We start from the raw sequence: 15,667 nt of genomic DNA, 5'->3' as shown, positions 1-15,667 counted from the left end.
GCGTAAGCTCGTCGTTCTCTCTGTTGGGCTGGAACACCCCCGACCGAGCCTCTTCTATTGCAACAAGTAGCTTATCGTCGGCTCCGTTCAGACATGCCTTCGTCGAAACTTTGCCTGTCTTCGGGTCCAACTCCCCCCTCCTTGCCCATAGAACCAAGTCCTGCACCTGGGGGGCCAGCTCCTAGTAACCGGAGTGACACCTACATCCTCCATCTCTTTCTCAGACTTATCCCACTTAGGCATTGCCACCGCGTAGCCACCTGGCCCCAACTTATGGAACTTATCCTTTTTTCGGCATTCTTCTTGTTTATTCTCGACCGTTCCTTAGCTAATTCCGAATCCTTGAATTTCACGAAATCGTCCCAATGAGCACTTTGCTTCTCTAGTGTTCCCTCGAATACTGGAGTCTTCCTTCCTCCCTTGACGTACTTGTCCCATACACGATTCTTGTGGTTCTTGAATGCAACCGCCATCTTCCTAAGAGCAGCGTCCTTGACTTTCTCCACATCTGCATCTTTGAAATGATCTAGTAGGGTGAAATGTTCCATGAGAGTTTCCCAAAGCAGACCTTTTTGTCTGTCGTCGACAAAAGTAAGATCTGTACGTGGCTTTGCTGGCTCTCTCCATTCTTGAAGGGAGATCGGGAGTTGGTCCTTCACAAGAACTCCGCACTGACGAATGAACTTGTCCGCAATCTTCTTAGCCGCTAATGGTTCGCCATTAGGTTTGATGGCCTCGATATTGTACTTTACGCCCTCCTTCAACTTTTTGTTTGGGCCTCGTTTCCTGTTGCCTGAAGATTTGCTCGATCCGGATGGCTGAAAAAAGAAAGATCGATTCGTTATATATCTTCAAGTCATTTAAAACATGTGATGATCACCAGATGCCTGCTTATATAAATATATATACCTCGCCGGTCTTTGTTGTTTCAGGATCAACATTTTCTTCGTCATCATCATAATCATAGTTCATGACTTCATCAATTCGGTCGTCGCGATCGAATATCGTATCACCCTCCCCGGTGTTGTTTAGAAATTCGGAGCCGTCATAATCTTGTTCATTCTGATCATCATCTGGCCCGCGAGGATGGCGTATGATATCGAACAGGGTCTCTTCTCCCTCTCTGCCGGTATTGTCCGCCATAGCTTTTATTTAACTAATCCAAAAGAAATATAAAACAATTTAGTATTCAAATTACAATGTACGGATGCAATCAATTAATAAGGAAAAACTGAATCAATCATAGTACATAATAAGCACCATCGAATATAATCTCGAATACATCATCTCGAATAATAGATATAATCTCGAATACATCGTCTCGAATAATATATATAATCTCGAATAAATCATCTCGAATATTATATATCGAATACATCACTAGCTAGCTAGCTATCTAGCAGCTAATAAAGATCGAATACTAAAGAGTAATCTAGGCCACTCGCGGTTCCTGAGGCGCGGGCGGTGGACAACCAAAGTGAAGGAACCATCACTGGATCATAGCTTGGGTGATCTCCCCAAAGAACTTGCCAGGTATTGGAGAACCTGACGTCCATAGTAGCCATGTAGCGATGGACGTAGTTGTCCTCCTCCCTGATACGGCGACGTACCACCTCCGGCGGGGCCGGCTCCCTCCGCATCGAAAGTGGCCCGCGCGAACGCCACCAAAGGAGATGAGGGTCGACGACGAGACCCGGGGCCGGGTTCCTCACCAAGCGTCGCGCCCCTAAAGGTAGCACCTCCCAGTGCCAGCCCGGTGGAGCCCAGTCCCGGACATGGGTCCTCTGAAGTAGGACGTCGTCGCGAACGGGTGGACGATGAGGATGCGGGCCGGGCATCGTCGACAACAAATACTATATGCCGCAAAAGTAAAGTAACATTTTTTAAATGATGGATTGTGATTTCATATATGCAAATACTAAATTTTATAACTAAAAATATAAGAAACTAAAAAAACATCGATCATAGTCTAACAATTTTAAATTAATCTAATTCATCTAGCTAGCTAAAACTAACATTTCCAAAATTTCTAACATTTCTATATAACTAACATTTCTATAACATTTGTATAAAAAACAGAAAAAACCATTGACATTATATATATTATAACTAATTAACATTACTATATACTATTTGACATTAATCTAATCTAATTAATTAATTCATCTAAAACTTTGTATGAAAAACAGAAAAACAGAAAAAACTAAAAGCTAAAACCAGAAAAATTTCTATAACTAAAATTTATAACTAAAATCTAATGTGTGTGTGTGTGTGTGTGGACATGGCGGCCGGGGTAGGAGCTCACCGGCGAGGCGCGGCGACGGGGGGTGGCGACGAGGACGGAGACGGGCGGTGACGAAGGGGATGGGGACGGGGCGGCGACGACGGGGACGGGCCGGGCGGGGACGGCGACGAACGGCGACGAGGGGCGGCGACGGGGACGAGGGGCGGCGATGGGGCGGCGAAGGGGACGGCGACGAGGGACGGGGACATCGACGAGGGGCGGCGACGGGGCGGCAACGGGGACGGCGACGAACGGCGATGGGGCGGCGACGAGGGGCGGCTGAGACGGGGCAGAGGAGAAAGAAGCAGAGGGGGAGATGAGAAACTGATTTTTTTTTTGAAGTGCTTTCTTATATAGAACACCCCTTTAGTACCGGTTGGAGCCACCAACCGGTACTAAAGGTCCGTTTTGGCCAGGCCAAGCGGCGGGAAGCACATCCCCTTTAATACCGGGTCGTGGAACCAACCGGTACTTAAGGGGGGTCTTTAGTACCGGTTTGAGCCACGACCCGGTACTAAAGTGGGTGCGCTGGCTCCAGGCGGTGCGCAAGTTTAGTCCCACCTTGCTAGCCGAGGGGCTACCACACTGGTTTATGAGCCCCGGTGCGGTAGCTCCCTCGAGCTCCTCTCCTAAGCAGGCCTACTGGGCCTACATGTTCTCTTCTGCCCTGTGGGCCTACTGGGCCTTTGCGGGCCTGCATCGTGGCCCAACAAAAGGTTGGGTTCCTAGTCGTATGCAGGCCACTTTGGCCCAGTAGGCGGGCTTTTTTATTTTCTTAGTTTTTCGCTTTATTTAATTTGTTTTATTTATTTTTAGTTGTTTTTTTGCTGTATTTGGAGTTTCTTTGTGAATATTTTTGCTTTAGGTAAAAAAAATTAGAAACTTTGTGTTAGTTCCGGTAGTTTTCAAATTTGAATAGTTTTAATTTTGAATTATTTGAAATTTGTGTGAATCACTAGTTTGTGAATAACTTAACTATAAAAATCAGTAAAGGCATGAAAGAATTTGTTTGCACATAAAATTTCTTTGCGTTTCAAATCCCAAAACACATAACTACCCTAACTATTATAGAAATTCCCTCCTGGGTGTGAAACACAGAAGAAAGTGATGATAGTGAAGCCGATCACATCCCAGATCTTTGGATGTGAAACTTTTTCTTCGCGTGTGTCCCTTTGCGCCGTAACCATGGAAAATCTTCATCATTTAACGAGATGCTCAGGTCAATATTCACTGTGAATGGAGCAATTTCATCAAACTTTTCATAATCTCCTGACATGTCTGTCTTGTCATCCACTCCCACGATGTTTCTCTTCCCAGAAAGAACTATGTGCCGCTTTGGCTCATCGTACGATGCATTCGCTTCCTTATCTTTTTTTTCTCGGCTTGGTAGACATGTCCTTCACATAGAAAACCTGTGCCACATCATTGGCTAGGACGAATGGTTCATCTGCATACGCAAGATTGTTGAGATCCAGTGTTGTCATTCCGTACTGCGGGTCTTCCGTTACCCCGCCTCGTGTCATATTGACCCATTTGCACCGAAACAAAGGGACCTTCAAACCACGTCGATAGTCAAGTTCCCATATGTCATGTATATAACCATAATATGTTTCCTTTCCCGTCTTGGTTTCTGCATCAAAGCGGACACCACTGTTTTGGTTGGTGCTCTTCTTATCTTGGGCGATCGTGTAAAATGTATTACCATTTATGTCGTACCCTTTGAAAGTCATTATATTTGAAGATGGTAACTGGGACAGCAAGTACAGGTCATCTTCAATAGAGGCGTGATGCATGGTACGTGTCTGCAACCAGCTGGCGAAACTCCTGGTTTGTTCACGTGTAATCCAGTCATCAGACCGCTGCGGCTGTTTGGAGCGTACCAAATTCTTGTGTTCATCCATATACGGAGCCACCAAGGAGGAATTCTGTAGAACTGTGTAGTGTGCTTCAGTGAGAGAATGTCCGTCCATACATATTATTTGTTCCCCTCCTAGCGTGCCTTTTCCATCCAGTCTGCCCTTATGCCGTGATTCAGGAACACCAATCGGCTTAAGGTCAGGAATAAAGTTAATACAAAACTCAATGACCTCCTCATTTTCGTCGCCCTTGGAGATGCTTCCTTCTGGCCTAGCACGGTTATGAACATATTTCTTTAAGACTCCCATGAACCTCTCAAAGGGGAACATATTGTGTAGAAATACAGGACCCAAAACGTTAATCTCTTCGCATAGGTGAACTAGGACGTGCGTCATGATGTTGAAGAAGGATGGTGGGAACACCAACTCGAAACTGACAAGACATTGCACCAAATCATTCTCTGACCTTGGTATGATTTCTGGATCGATTACCTTCTGAGAGATTGCATTGAGAAATGCACATAGCTTCACAATGGCTAATCGAACCTTTTCCGGTAGAAGCGCCCTCAATGCAACCGGAAGCAGTTGCGTCATAATCACGTGGCAGTCATGAGAATTTAGGTTCTGGAACTTTTTCTCTGCCATGTTTATTATTCCCTCTATATTCGACGAGAAGCCAGATGGTACCTTAATACTGAGCAGGCATTCAAAGAAGATTTCCTTCTCTTCTTTGGTAAGAGCGTAGCTTGCATGACCCTGATGTATGTCGTCTTTTCCGTGCATACGTTGCCGGTCCTCCCGTGCCTCAGGTGTATCTTTTGTCTTCCCATACACGCCCAAGAAGCCAAGCAGGGTCACACAAAGATTCTTCGTCATGTGCATCACGTCGATTGCGGAACGGACCTCTAGGTCTTTCCAATAGGGCAGGTCCCAAAATATAGATTTCTTCTTCCACATGGGTGCGCATCCGTCAGCGTCCTTCGAAACAAGTTGTCCACCAGGACCCTTTCCAAAGATTACCTTCAAATCCTTGACCATATCATGTACATCAGCACCAGTACGGTGGCGAGGCTTCGTCCGGTGATCCGCCTCACCTTTGAAATGCTTGCCTTTCTTTCTTATGGGATGCCTTGTCGGAAGAAATCGACGATGTCCCAGGTACACATTCTTCCTACAACTAGCCAAATATATACTGTCGGTATCATCCAAACAGTGCGTGCATCCGCGGTATCCATTGTTTGTCTGTCTTGAAAGGTTACTGAGAGCAGGCCAATCATTGATGGTCACGAACAGCAACACCTTTAGGTCAAATTCTTCCCCCATGTGCTCATCCCACGCACGTACACCTGTTCCATTCCACAGTTGTAAGAATTCTTCAACTAATGGCCTTAGGTACACATCAATGTCGTTGCCGGGTTGCTTAGGGCCTTGGATGAGCACTGGCATCATAATGAACTTCCGCTTCATGCACAACCAAGGAGGAAGGTTATACAAACATAGAGTCACAGGCCAGGTGCTATGGTTGCTGCTCTGTTCCCAGAAGGATTAATGCGATCTGCGCTTAGACCAAACAATACGTTCCTTGCGTCATCTGCAAACTCATTCCGGCACTTTCTTTTGATTTTTCTCCATTGCGACCCGTCAGCGGGTACTCTCAACTTTCCGTCTTTCTTATGGTCTTCTCTGTGCCATCGCATCGCCTTGACATGCTCTTTGTTTTGGAACAAACGTTTCAACCGTGGTATTATAGGAGCATACCACATCACCTTGGCAGGAATCTTCTTCCTGGGGCGCTCTCCCTCGACATCACCAGGGTCATCGCGGCTGATCTTATAGCGCAATGCACCGCATACCGGGCAAGCGTTCAAATCCTCGTACTCACCGCGGTAGAGGATGCAATCATTAGGGCATGCATGTATCTTCTGCACCTCTAACCCTAGAGGGCAGACAACCTTCTTTGCTTCGTACGTACTCTCGGGAAATTCGTTGTCCTTTGGAAGCATATTCTTTATCATTACCAGCAACTTTCCAAATCCCTTGTCAGATACACCATTCTCTGCCTTCCATTGCAGCAATTCCAGTGTGGTGCACAGCTTTTTCTTGTCACCTACGCAATTCGGGTACAACAATTTTTTGTGATCCTCTAACATGCGCTGCAACTTCTTCTTTCCCAAATCACTTGCGCAGTTTCTCTTTGCATCGGCAATGGCCCGACCTAGATCATCAACGGGCTCATCTGATTCCTCTTCTTCAGCTTCTTCCTGCATTGCCGGCTCAGCTTCTTCCCGCATTACCGGCTCAGCTTCTTCCCCCATTGTTGTATCATCGTATTCTGGGAACCCATGGCCTGGATAGCTGTCGTCGTCCTCTTCTTCTTCATTGTCTTCCATCATAACCCCTCTTTCTCCGCGCTTGGTCCAAACATTATAGTGGGGCATGAAACTGGACTCAAACAGGTGGATGTGAATGGTTCTTGACATAGAGTAATTGCGACCATTCTTACAGCTAGCACATGGACAAGGCATAAAACCATCCGTCCGCTTGTTTACCTCAGCGGCAAGCAGAAAAGTATGCACGCCATTAATGAACTCGGGAGAGCATCGGTCATCATACATCCATTGTCGGCTCATCTTCATTACACAACACCGAATAGACCAAATTAATACAAGTTCATATATAAAGTTCATACATAAAGTTCATATACAACACTTAATTAAATGCAACATACAAATAACTCTCTAGCTAAAGAATTTAAATGCAACAACAAATGCGATCAAGATCGCAACTAAGGTAACAATTGATCCAATAGCATAATGATACCAAGCCACACTATCAATGGCATATTTTCTAATCTTTCTAATCTTCAACCGCATTTCTCCATCTTGATCTTGTGATCATCGACGACATCGGCAACATGCAACTCCAATTCCATCTTCTCCCCCTAAATTCTTTTCAATTTTCCTTTCAAGTACTCGTTTTCTCTTTCAACTAAATTTAACCTCTCGACAATAGGGTCGGTTGGAATTTCCAGTTCACATACCTCCTAGATAAAAATATCTATGTCAACTTGATGGGCATAATTTGTCAAAAACACGAAATGCAACAACTAGTTTTAAAAGAGAATATACCACATCGGAACCATAACAAGGACGAGGGCCGACGGGGACGGATATCAAAACCATGGCACTATGTATAACAAACAACATACATGTAAGATAATTATACGAGTAACTATATATCCAAATCACACAAACATCAATTTGGTAATGTAAAACATTCATGAACAAGAGCCTCACCACAAGGTGGTGCCGGCGACGGGACGGTGCGGGCGATCGACGGTGGTTACAACGGAGATTTAGAAGGCACTAAGTAAACCACACCTACATATGCAAACTAAGTTTTATTTTTGACCTCAAATTGCATATAAATCAAATACTAGCACATATAATTCCTCCCAAATTACTAAACTCACAAATTAATCACTATACAAAGAATTGCAAAAGCTAATCTAGCAATGAGAGATGAAAGGACAAAGTTGCTAACCTTTGTGATCATTTGAATGGATGGGGGCCTTCAAATCTTGACAAATTTTGGGCAAAATTTGTGATGAGCTCGAGGAAGAGAGGGGAAGAACAGAGGCAGTGAGGGGAAAGTGGAAGAACAGAGCGAGCTCGGGTGGACGAAGGGTTTATGTACGACGACCTTTAGTATCGGTTCGTGCCACGAACCGGTACTAAAGGTGCTGGAGGGGCCCCAGACTGACAACATCCTGCCACCACTCTCATTAGTACCGGTTCATGGCACGAACCGGTGCTAAAGGTTCGCCACGAACCGGTACTAAAGGTCTCCTCCCGCCTAGCCGTTGGAACCGGCACTAATGGACACATTAGTGCCGGTTCTGTTACAAACCGGGACTAATGTGTCTCACATTTGACCCTTTTTCTACTCGTGGCCCCGGAAATGTGTGCCGGGCGTTTGCAACCGCCACAACACTTCCAGACTTGTGAGAGTCCGCCTACGCAAGATTTGACGACATGCTAGCCCCCGGAGGCCGCCGGCCACAGTCGTAGACGCGCGAAGAGCAATCCGCGTAGAGGGAAATGTTCAGATACTTCTCCATCACGAAAAATTATGAAAATTACCATCGGTCCTATAGCACATGTGCCCATGTCGTGTAAAAAACTCATGATTTTATCGCGCTCCGAGTATTTAATAATATTCACACCGCATCATTACCGCAGAACGTCTACTACCGTGTCATCGCCGTCCGTGAGTGGGGCCACACCCCGGAGATGCGTGCCGCCTCTTCGGACATGCCACCACACCACCCCGCATGTATGAGGGGCCGGTGCGACGCTCCGGTGGCATTGCTATCCCCCCCCCCCGGGCCCCCGTCCCACCAAACCCTATAGCGTTTGACCACGGGATCTAGCCCTTTGACTTTGCACGGACGGGATTTGACCAATGGACCTCTCCACCCGGTTGTGTTAGGTCAGCCCATAGGAACACTTTGGAGCAACATCCGGGCTAGACCCACAGCAAGATCCCCTTCGTGTAGACCCGACGCGTCCGTTTCTCCCCTCCAGGTGCCGGCGGTGCCGCCGTCCGTGAGGGGGGCCAAACCCCGGAGACTCGTGCCGCCTCTTCGAACATGCCACCACACCACCCCGCATGTATGAGGTGCCGCCTTTTCGAACATGCCACCACACCACCCCGCATGCCTCTTCGAACATTGCTACCCCCCCAGGGCCCCCGTCCCGCCTAACCCTGGAGCGGTTGACCACGAGATCTAGCCCTTTTACTTTCCACGGACGGGCTTTGAACAGTGGACCTCTCCACCCGGTTGTGTCAGGTCAGCTCAGAGGGACACCTAGGAGCAACACCCGGGCCAAACCGACTGTTACATCCCCTCCGTGTAGACCCGATGCGTCCGTTTTCCCCCTCCAGGTGCCGGCGGCGGCACCGTCCGTGAGGGGGGCACACCGCGGACGTGAGGGGGTCACACTCCGGAGACGGGTGCTAGGCGTTTGCAACCGCCACTAAACTTTTGTCGCATAGCTGTTTTTGATTTTAATAAAATATAAGGACCTATATTCAAAAGAACATGATGGCACATTATTAATGTGCTCGAAAAAAATACAAAGTATATATACATATTTATTATCTATGGAAAAAATTACAATACATATATATATTCATATAATACATAAAAAGCATAAAAACATATTTTAAAAAAAGCATAAAAACATATGTAAAAAAAGCATAAAAACATATGAGAAAAAAGCATTTAAAAAAAATAGCTATGCCGACGGCATTGCCGTCGGCATAGGAACGACAGGGTTTTGGGAGGAGGCGTGCCGCAGATCGGTGACGTGACGCCTATGCCGACGGCTGCCGTCGGCATATCTACGCCGCGGATCAGTGACGTGGCATGCGGAGATATGCCGACGGCCGCCCGTCCCGACCGTCGGCATAGGGTTGACGGCGTTAGCGCTTGTCACGGGCGGGGTCGCCGGGCCAACTTTGTATGCCGACGGCTTTTTTATACCGACGGCTGCTGTCGGCGTGTTCGTAGATAGGCCGACGGCCGTTCTGTGCCGACGGCTGCCGTCGGCTTATATCAGGGTAGCCCGACGGCCAGGACGAGGCTGTCGGCATATCTCAAGCTAGGCCGACGGCAGCCGTCGGCATTGATTTGGCCGTCGGCATAGGTCAGTTTTCCGGTAGTGCACCAATGAGATGCGTGAGAAGGATAGGCTAGTTTAACGGCCCGGTCAACGCCTCAACGGTGTCAAGCTTTGTTTGCCATGTCAGCAATTACAACGGGTCCAATCCGTCAGAAACACTGTCGATGTGCGCTTAGTGATCGATCGGTGCTTTTTGAAAATTGTCAGCACAATGGTGGTGGTTTTTAAATAAAAAAATTGAAACGTGGTGGTTTTCTGAATTAGGGTCCCCATTGTGGTGGTTTTTTGCAATTTACTCCGATGGAGGCTAGTGTTAGGTGTGGGTTTCATTCAGCTTCCCCCCACCCACCCCCCCTCCCCCAGGACCTGGTTGTATTTTTTCTTTGTTGGGGGTGTTCTCTGCTGTTGTGTTCGGGCACCTGTGCTCTCTCGTGTGTTCTCGAGTGTTCTGCGTGTGTTGTATCCTGGCCCTTTGTTTGAATGACACGTGGAAACTTCTAAAAAAATGAACTATATCACCTTCCATTGCGAATGTTCAAATATGGTTGCAACCGAAATCATGTTTGAAAAAATTGAAATTAAACTGAAATCCATTTCAAAATTACTCTTTTGGAAAATTTGAATCAAACATTTAAGAAAGTTTCTAATTTTTTTTAAAAATCTGTTAATTTGTCCAAATTTTGGAACTTCTTAATTATAAAGTGAATACACATAAATATACACTGGGCTAGAGAGATGCGGTTCGAATCTTGAAATGCACGTATATCATGCGTACGAAACTCTTTTTCTTTTCTCAAAGAAAAAAAAACTCTTTTTTAAGCCTGCCTACTACAACCCAAAAGGAGCAAAGGCTTCATCGCCCAACTTGCCTGGACATGTGCTATCCCCGCTGTTTAGACTTCAATCTTGCAACAAAATACAAAATTTATATTTTTACTTATGTACTTTGTTCTCCATGCATATCATGTATGAACTAGGGCAATTTCACACGCCAAAATAAACAGTAATGCTACACGTACAAATGAGTTACACGGTTTTATAAAGAGAGTTAACTTGATTGATCAATAGGTGGGGAGGCGACCCACCCCTGAAAATCGGGGGGGGGGGGGCAAGTTTGTGATTGGTTAGTAGATAGAAAGAGTTTGTAAACTTAATTATGTATTTATTTGTATGTCTAGCATTTTTGCAAAATAAATTGCATGTGCATATCCTGTTTTAGCTCAACTATCTTTCAAACCGATCATTTCACAACTGGTCGCTAGCCGTTTTCTCAAAACGATTATTCACAACCAGTCGTTTCGCGGGAAATGTGTGGCAAGCGGCGCCACCTATCTAGTGGTACTTGAAGGCTGCGTATGTCTGGAATATGGTTGAGACACTGGAGACGAAGGTGACGAAGGCCACGAATTCGGCCAGGAAGGTGTAGTAGTTGCGATCCTGCAGCGTGAAGTAGTTCCGCTGCACGTCGGCCCACATGACGTACAGCGGGTGGCGGCTCCGCTCCCGCAGCTTCTCCACCAACGCGTGCAGGTCGCTCGTCACCAGAAGCTCGCCGCCGGCCGCGGCCTCGCTCGCCGCCCCCATCGTCCGGAAAAACCTCGCCACTGCCTCCTTGGTCTCGTTGCCCGCGCAGACGTGCTACTGTACCACCTCCGCCGCCGCCAGCACCCCCGCGTCCTCCGCCGACTGCACCATCTTCGCCATGAAGCACACGTACGCCGACACGTCCGTCCGTGTCTTCGTCGACTGCTCGAACGCCATCAGGTTCAGCAGCAGCGGCGCCGTGCGGAACTCGATCCGGAGCTGGGGGAGGTGGAGCCGGTCCTCGTGCTGCGTCAGCTTCACACCGAGCGGCATGGGGCCCAGCACCGACGCGATGCCGGCCACCGCCTTGCTCCCGCTGCCGCCGCGCGCCTTCTTGAACTGCACACCCATCCGTTTCAGGTCACTCGCCGACGGCACGTCTTCCTTCCCGTAGCTCGCGCTCCACTTCTTGTCCTCGGGGAGGATCGGGTACAGCAGCGGCACCAACACCAGCAGCGGAAGGCGGCGCAGCAGCCGTGCCGCCTCCTGTGCCGTCTCTTTCACCGCGCCATCCTGGATGGCGCGGGGCGGCGCTTCCCACCGGGTCCGCGCCGCGCTGACCATCTCGTGGAGCAGGTGAAGGACGTGGGAGACCCCCTTGGCCGCCGGCAGCGCCTCGCTCATGTCGCGGCCCTTCTCGCCGGCGAGGTAGTATAGCACGAGCTTCACGAGCAGCACAGGCGCGGGGTAGCCGGTGTCCTCGAACTCCGGCAGCTTGGTGCTGGCCATGAGATCAACGAGTAGGAAGAAGGGCATCTGGTTCTCGGCGAGGATGAGGTCGACGGAGAGCTGCGTGGGGCCGAAGGGCGTGGCGTGCAGCGACGGCTCCTCTCGGCCCGTGGCGACGTTGGTGAGGTGTTCGATGATGAAGCAGCCGTCAAGCACCATCATCTGGATGAAGTCATCAGGGGGAATGTCGACGACCTCCTCCCCGACGTACATCGCCCGGGCCTCCTGCTCGCGGGCGGCCACGACGCGGATGTACTCCTGGATGACGGCGAGGTGTTGCGCCGGGTCGGGGTGGCCGCGGGAGATGAGGCTGTTGAGGTACGCCACCTTGAGCTGCTCGGCGGGGCGGAGGCGCCGGTCGTCGCGGCTGTGGAGCGGGCCGATGGCGACGAACCCCGGCGTGTAGTCGTTGGCGTTGTTGTTGCGGAGGTGGAGGGGGACGCGGGACAGCCGGTGGCTGGTCGCCATGGCCCGGTACTGCTCCTCCGCCGCGGCGCCCTTCTGCTTCTCCATCAGACTGCGCGCCAGATATTCGATGTGCACCGTGATGTCGCCGCCGCCGCCGCCACCACCACCGCCACGGCCGCCGAACATGGGTAAACCCCGGTCTCTAGGCATCGTGGAGGATGGAACAGTGCACGCGCCGTGTCAGGCTCGCCATGAACTGCATGCCCGGCTACATATAGTGGCGGAATGGAATCTCAGCCCAGAATGCCAGGTTGGAGACGGTGGTGAGATGAACACGCAATCTGAGAACACGCATCCCTCATCATGTTTGCTTACACACAGATATATACTAGTACGTAGCTTGCGTCAAGGAAAGTGAACAGAACATCAGTGTTAATTCTTTGCTTTACTTGTACATGCGACCATACGAGATTCATTCGATCGTCTTTGTGTATGCAGTACCCAACTTTGTTATTGCAGAAAAGTATATTTTTCGTCTCTCAACTTCATCGTTCCAGGATTTGAGGGACTAAAAAATATACTTTTGTATTGCTATTCTAATTAGGCTGCATACACATCCCACATTCCAAATTAACATACATACGTACCATTTGTGCATATCATAGGCAGCCCCATCGCTGAATCATACATACTTGGGGAAACAGCAGATCAAACTTGGGCGCATAGACCATCTGGGCCACCGCTGCTGCCAAGCTCTCTGCGCCGTCTCGCATTTGTGCATATGTCCAAGCATGGTTCCTTCAGGGCCTTGTCGGTGTCGAGAGGTGGGGGTGGCACCCCAAAGTTGAACTGCAATGAGCAACATCATTATTGGACAGTGCTTCTTCGTGTCATTTAGTTGCAAAAGGAGATTAACATGAGCATGCCCGTGAGATTTTTGTTTTATCATAGCAATATACATGCATTCCTGAATTTATTCTACCTGGCAGCTCTAGTCTTCAAAATTCGGCTCCATGTACAGATGGACGCCCATGTGATCCTTGCAGAACGTCTGAAAGATAAAATCCTCTTCTTCTTTTTCTTTGAAAAGAAAGGGGTTGCCCCCGCCCCAACTTTTTTATTAAAAGCCAAGGCAAACCACAACAAGGAACCAGACTGTATAACAGCTCTCGGTGGCAACCAAAAATAGCTGTCACAGAACACACACATACCAGGATTTTAGACTACTGCCCTATTACATCTCTCATCGAGAGTTTTTACTCATTAGATAGAGAACAGCCAGAGAGAGCGGCATAGAAACAAAGATGAGGTTACACTCTCCCCTACTCAAAGCTCCATCACCCTGACTACGTCAGCTAGTCTAGGCGATTCTAAGCAGTTCCTCTCTTCACCGATCCAAAAGCCTTAAGCACTGGAGAAGAAGAGCACCCTGGACCTCTATACATAAGATTTTCCACTGCCTGATTATTGCCCCGACCTGGTCCAACACACAACGCATACGTCGCCATCTTCTCCCCTGAAAGACAGAATCATTGCGCAAACGCCATAAGCACCATAAGGTAGCACATGTGGCAACATTAATAGCTTCACATTGTTTTTTCTTCTTCCAAAAGGAAGATAAAGACTCAAAGGAAATTGGAGGTGTTATTTTAAAAGCTTCAGCAATCACACCCCATATTTCAGTCGCAACAATGCAATCAAATAACAGGTGTTGAATTGACTCTGATTCAGCACAAAAACACATGTATTATCTTCTACATGTCTTCTTTTGGCAAGATTATCTCTAGTTAAACTTTTGTTATTATACATCAGCCACAGGAAGACATGGATATTTGGAGGCACTTTAATCTTCCAAATGAAATCTTTAATATCAGAGGAAATCCCCCCAAAGTTGATCATCTTATAAAAGGACTTCACATAATACTGCCCATTTGACTCCAAGCTCCAAACGGGACTATCTGGTTGGGAAGAAAGAATGGTCTGTCTAACTAGCTCAACTAACATGTTCCATTTATATAAAATGGCCTCATCCGCACACCTCCTAAAGGTGAGGCAAAGTTGTACACCATCCCAGACTTGGGATAGAGTGGCATCTTGTTGCTGACAGATAACATATAGGTCCCAAAAAGCAGTTTTAAGGGAACAATCCCCCGCCCAGATATCATGCCAGAAGGCAATGTGATCACCATTCCCAGGGGTCCAGCTCCAGAAGGTTTTCGCCGTAGCAAAGGCCCAGGAAATGCTTTTCCAGAATGGAGAACCCAGGGCAGGTTTAGCATAAAAATATTTGGTTTGTCAGTAGCATATTTGAAACATAGTAGTTTTTTCCAATCCCCCTCCCTCCCATTGTAAAATCTTTTACCCCACGAGGCCAGAAGGGCCATATAAAATTCCCTGAGGTTAGGGACTCCCAGACCACCAAATTCTTTCTTTTTAGCCACAAGGCCCCAACTAGCTAAATGATATTTATGTATATCACCCACGTTGCCCCAGAAAAAGTGGGACATTTGGAAGGTAATCATGTCAATAGCCCACTTTGGAAATTTCATAATGGCCATAAGATAGGAGGGAATACTAGCAATGCAGGTAGTTAATAAAATCAGCTTCCCCCTATATGATAAAAGCTTGCCCAACCAACCAGCAATGTTCTTAATGGTCCTATCAATAATATGTTGTATATCTTCCCTTCTTAATTTTTTATAATGCAGGGGTACCCCAAGGTACTTAAAAGGGAATTCGCCAAATTGACTGCAAAAAATCTGAGCAAAATTTTTGGACATTGCATTAGAAACATGAATAGCATGCAAATCACTTTTATAAAAATCCCGGACTACTTTTTTAGTACAAAAGTAATTAAATAAATAAAATATACCGAATAAGAAGGAACTGAAATAAACCTAGATAGTGAAGATCCTTGGTAAAACTGAACATTACACAAAGAATATTCAATGTCATTGTTATGAACGACTATCCTCATATTTTTCATTTTTCATTGTTTGCATTCTAGGAAAGAATCACTAAACCAAAATGTTGTGCTTGTTCCAGAAAAACGAATTCACCTCTCACCTATTTATTGAGGGCCCATTTTCATGTTGGGCCGGAACACCCCACGACCCTTT

General features: G+C 47.5%; 2 protein-coding genes across 2 annotated transcripts; both read right to left on the bottom strand.

The window, feature by feature from the left end:
• Nucleotides 1-3,422: 3,422 nt before the first annotated feature.
• Nucleotides 3,423-6,755, bottom strand: LOC119290070 (the record flags this gene model as incomplete). The annotated part of the gene is given in 6 exon segments (XM_037569188.1): nt 3,423-3,629; nt 3,631-4,032; nt 4,165-4,910; nt 5,040-5,559; nt 5,670-6,401; nt 6,435-6,755. Coding segments are annotated over 6 exon segments (2,928 nt in total), but the record flags the coding sequence as incomplete, so codon positions are not given.
• Nucleotides 6,756-11,174: 4,419 nt separating this feature from the next.
• On the bottom strand, nt 11,175-12,988 carry LOC119289890. Its single transcript, XM_037569068.1, has one exon. It carries the CDS (start codon nt 12,756-12,758, stop codon nt 11,466-11,468), a length of 1,293 nt encoding a protein of 430 aa, XP_037424965.1. The 5' UTR covers nt 12,759-12,988; the 3' UTR covers nt 11,175-11,465.
• Between the last annotated feature and the right edge of the window lie 2,679 nt (nt 12,989-15,667).

Source organism: Triticum dicoccoides, chromosome 4A (genome assembly GCF_002162155.2).
Source record: "Triticum dicoccoides isolate Atlit2015 ecotype Zavitan chromosome 4A, WEW_v2.0, whole genome shotgun sequence".
Taxonomy (NCBI): Eukaryota; Viridiplantae; Streptophyta; class Magnoliopsida; order Poales; family Poaceae; genus Triticum; species Triticum dicoccoides.
Note: the sequence above shows the minus strand (reverse complement) of the source record. Positions and strands in the feature narration are given on the sequence as shown.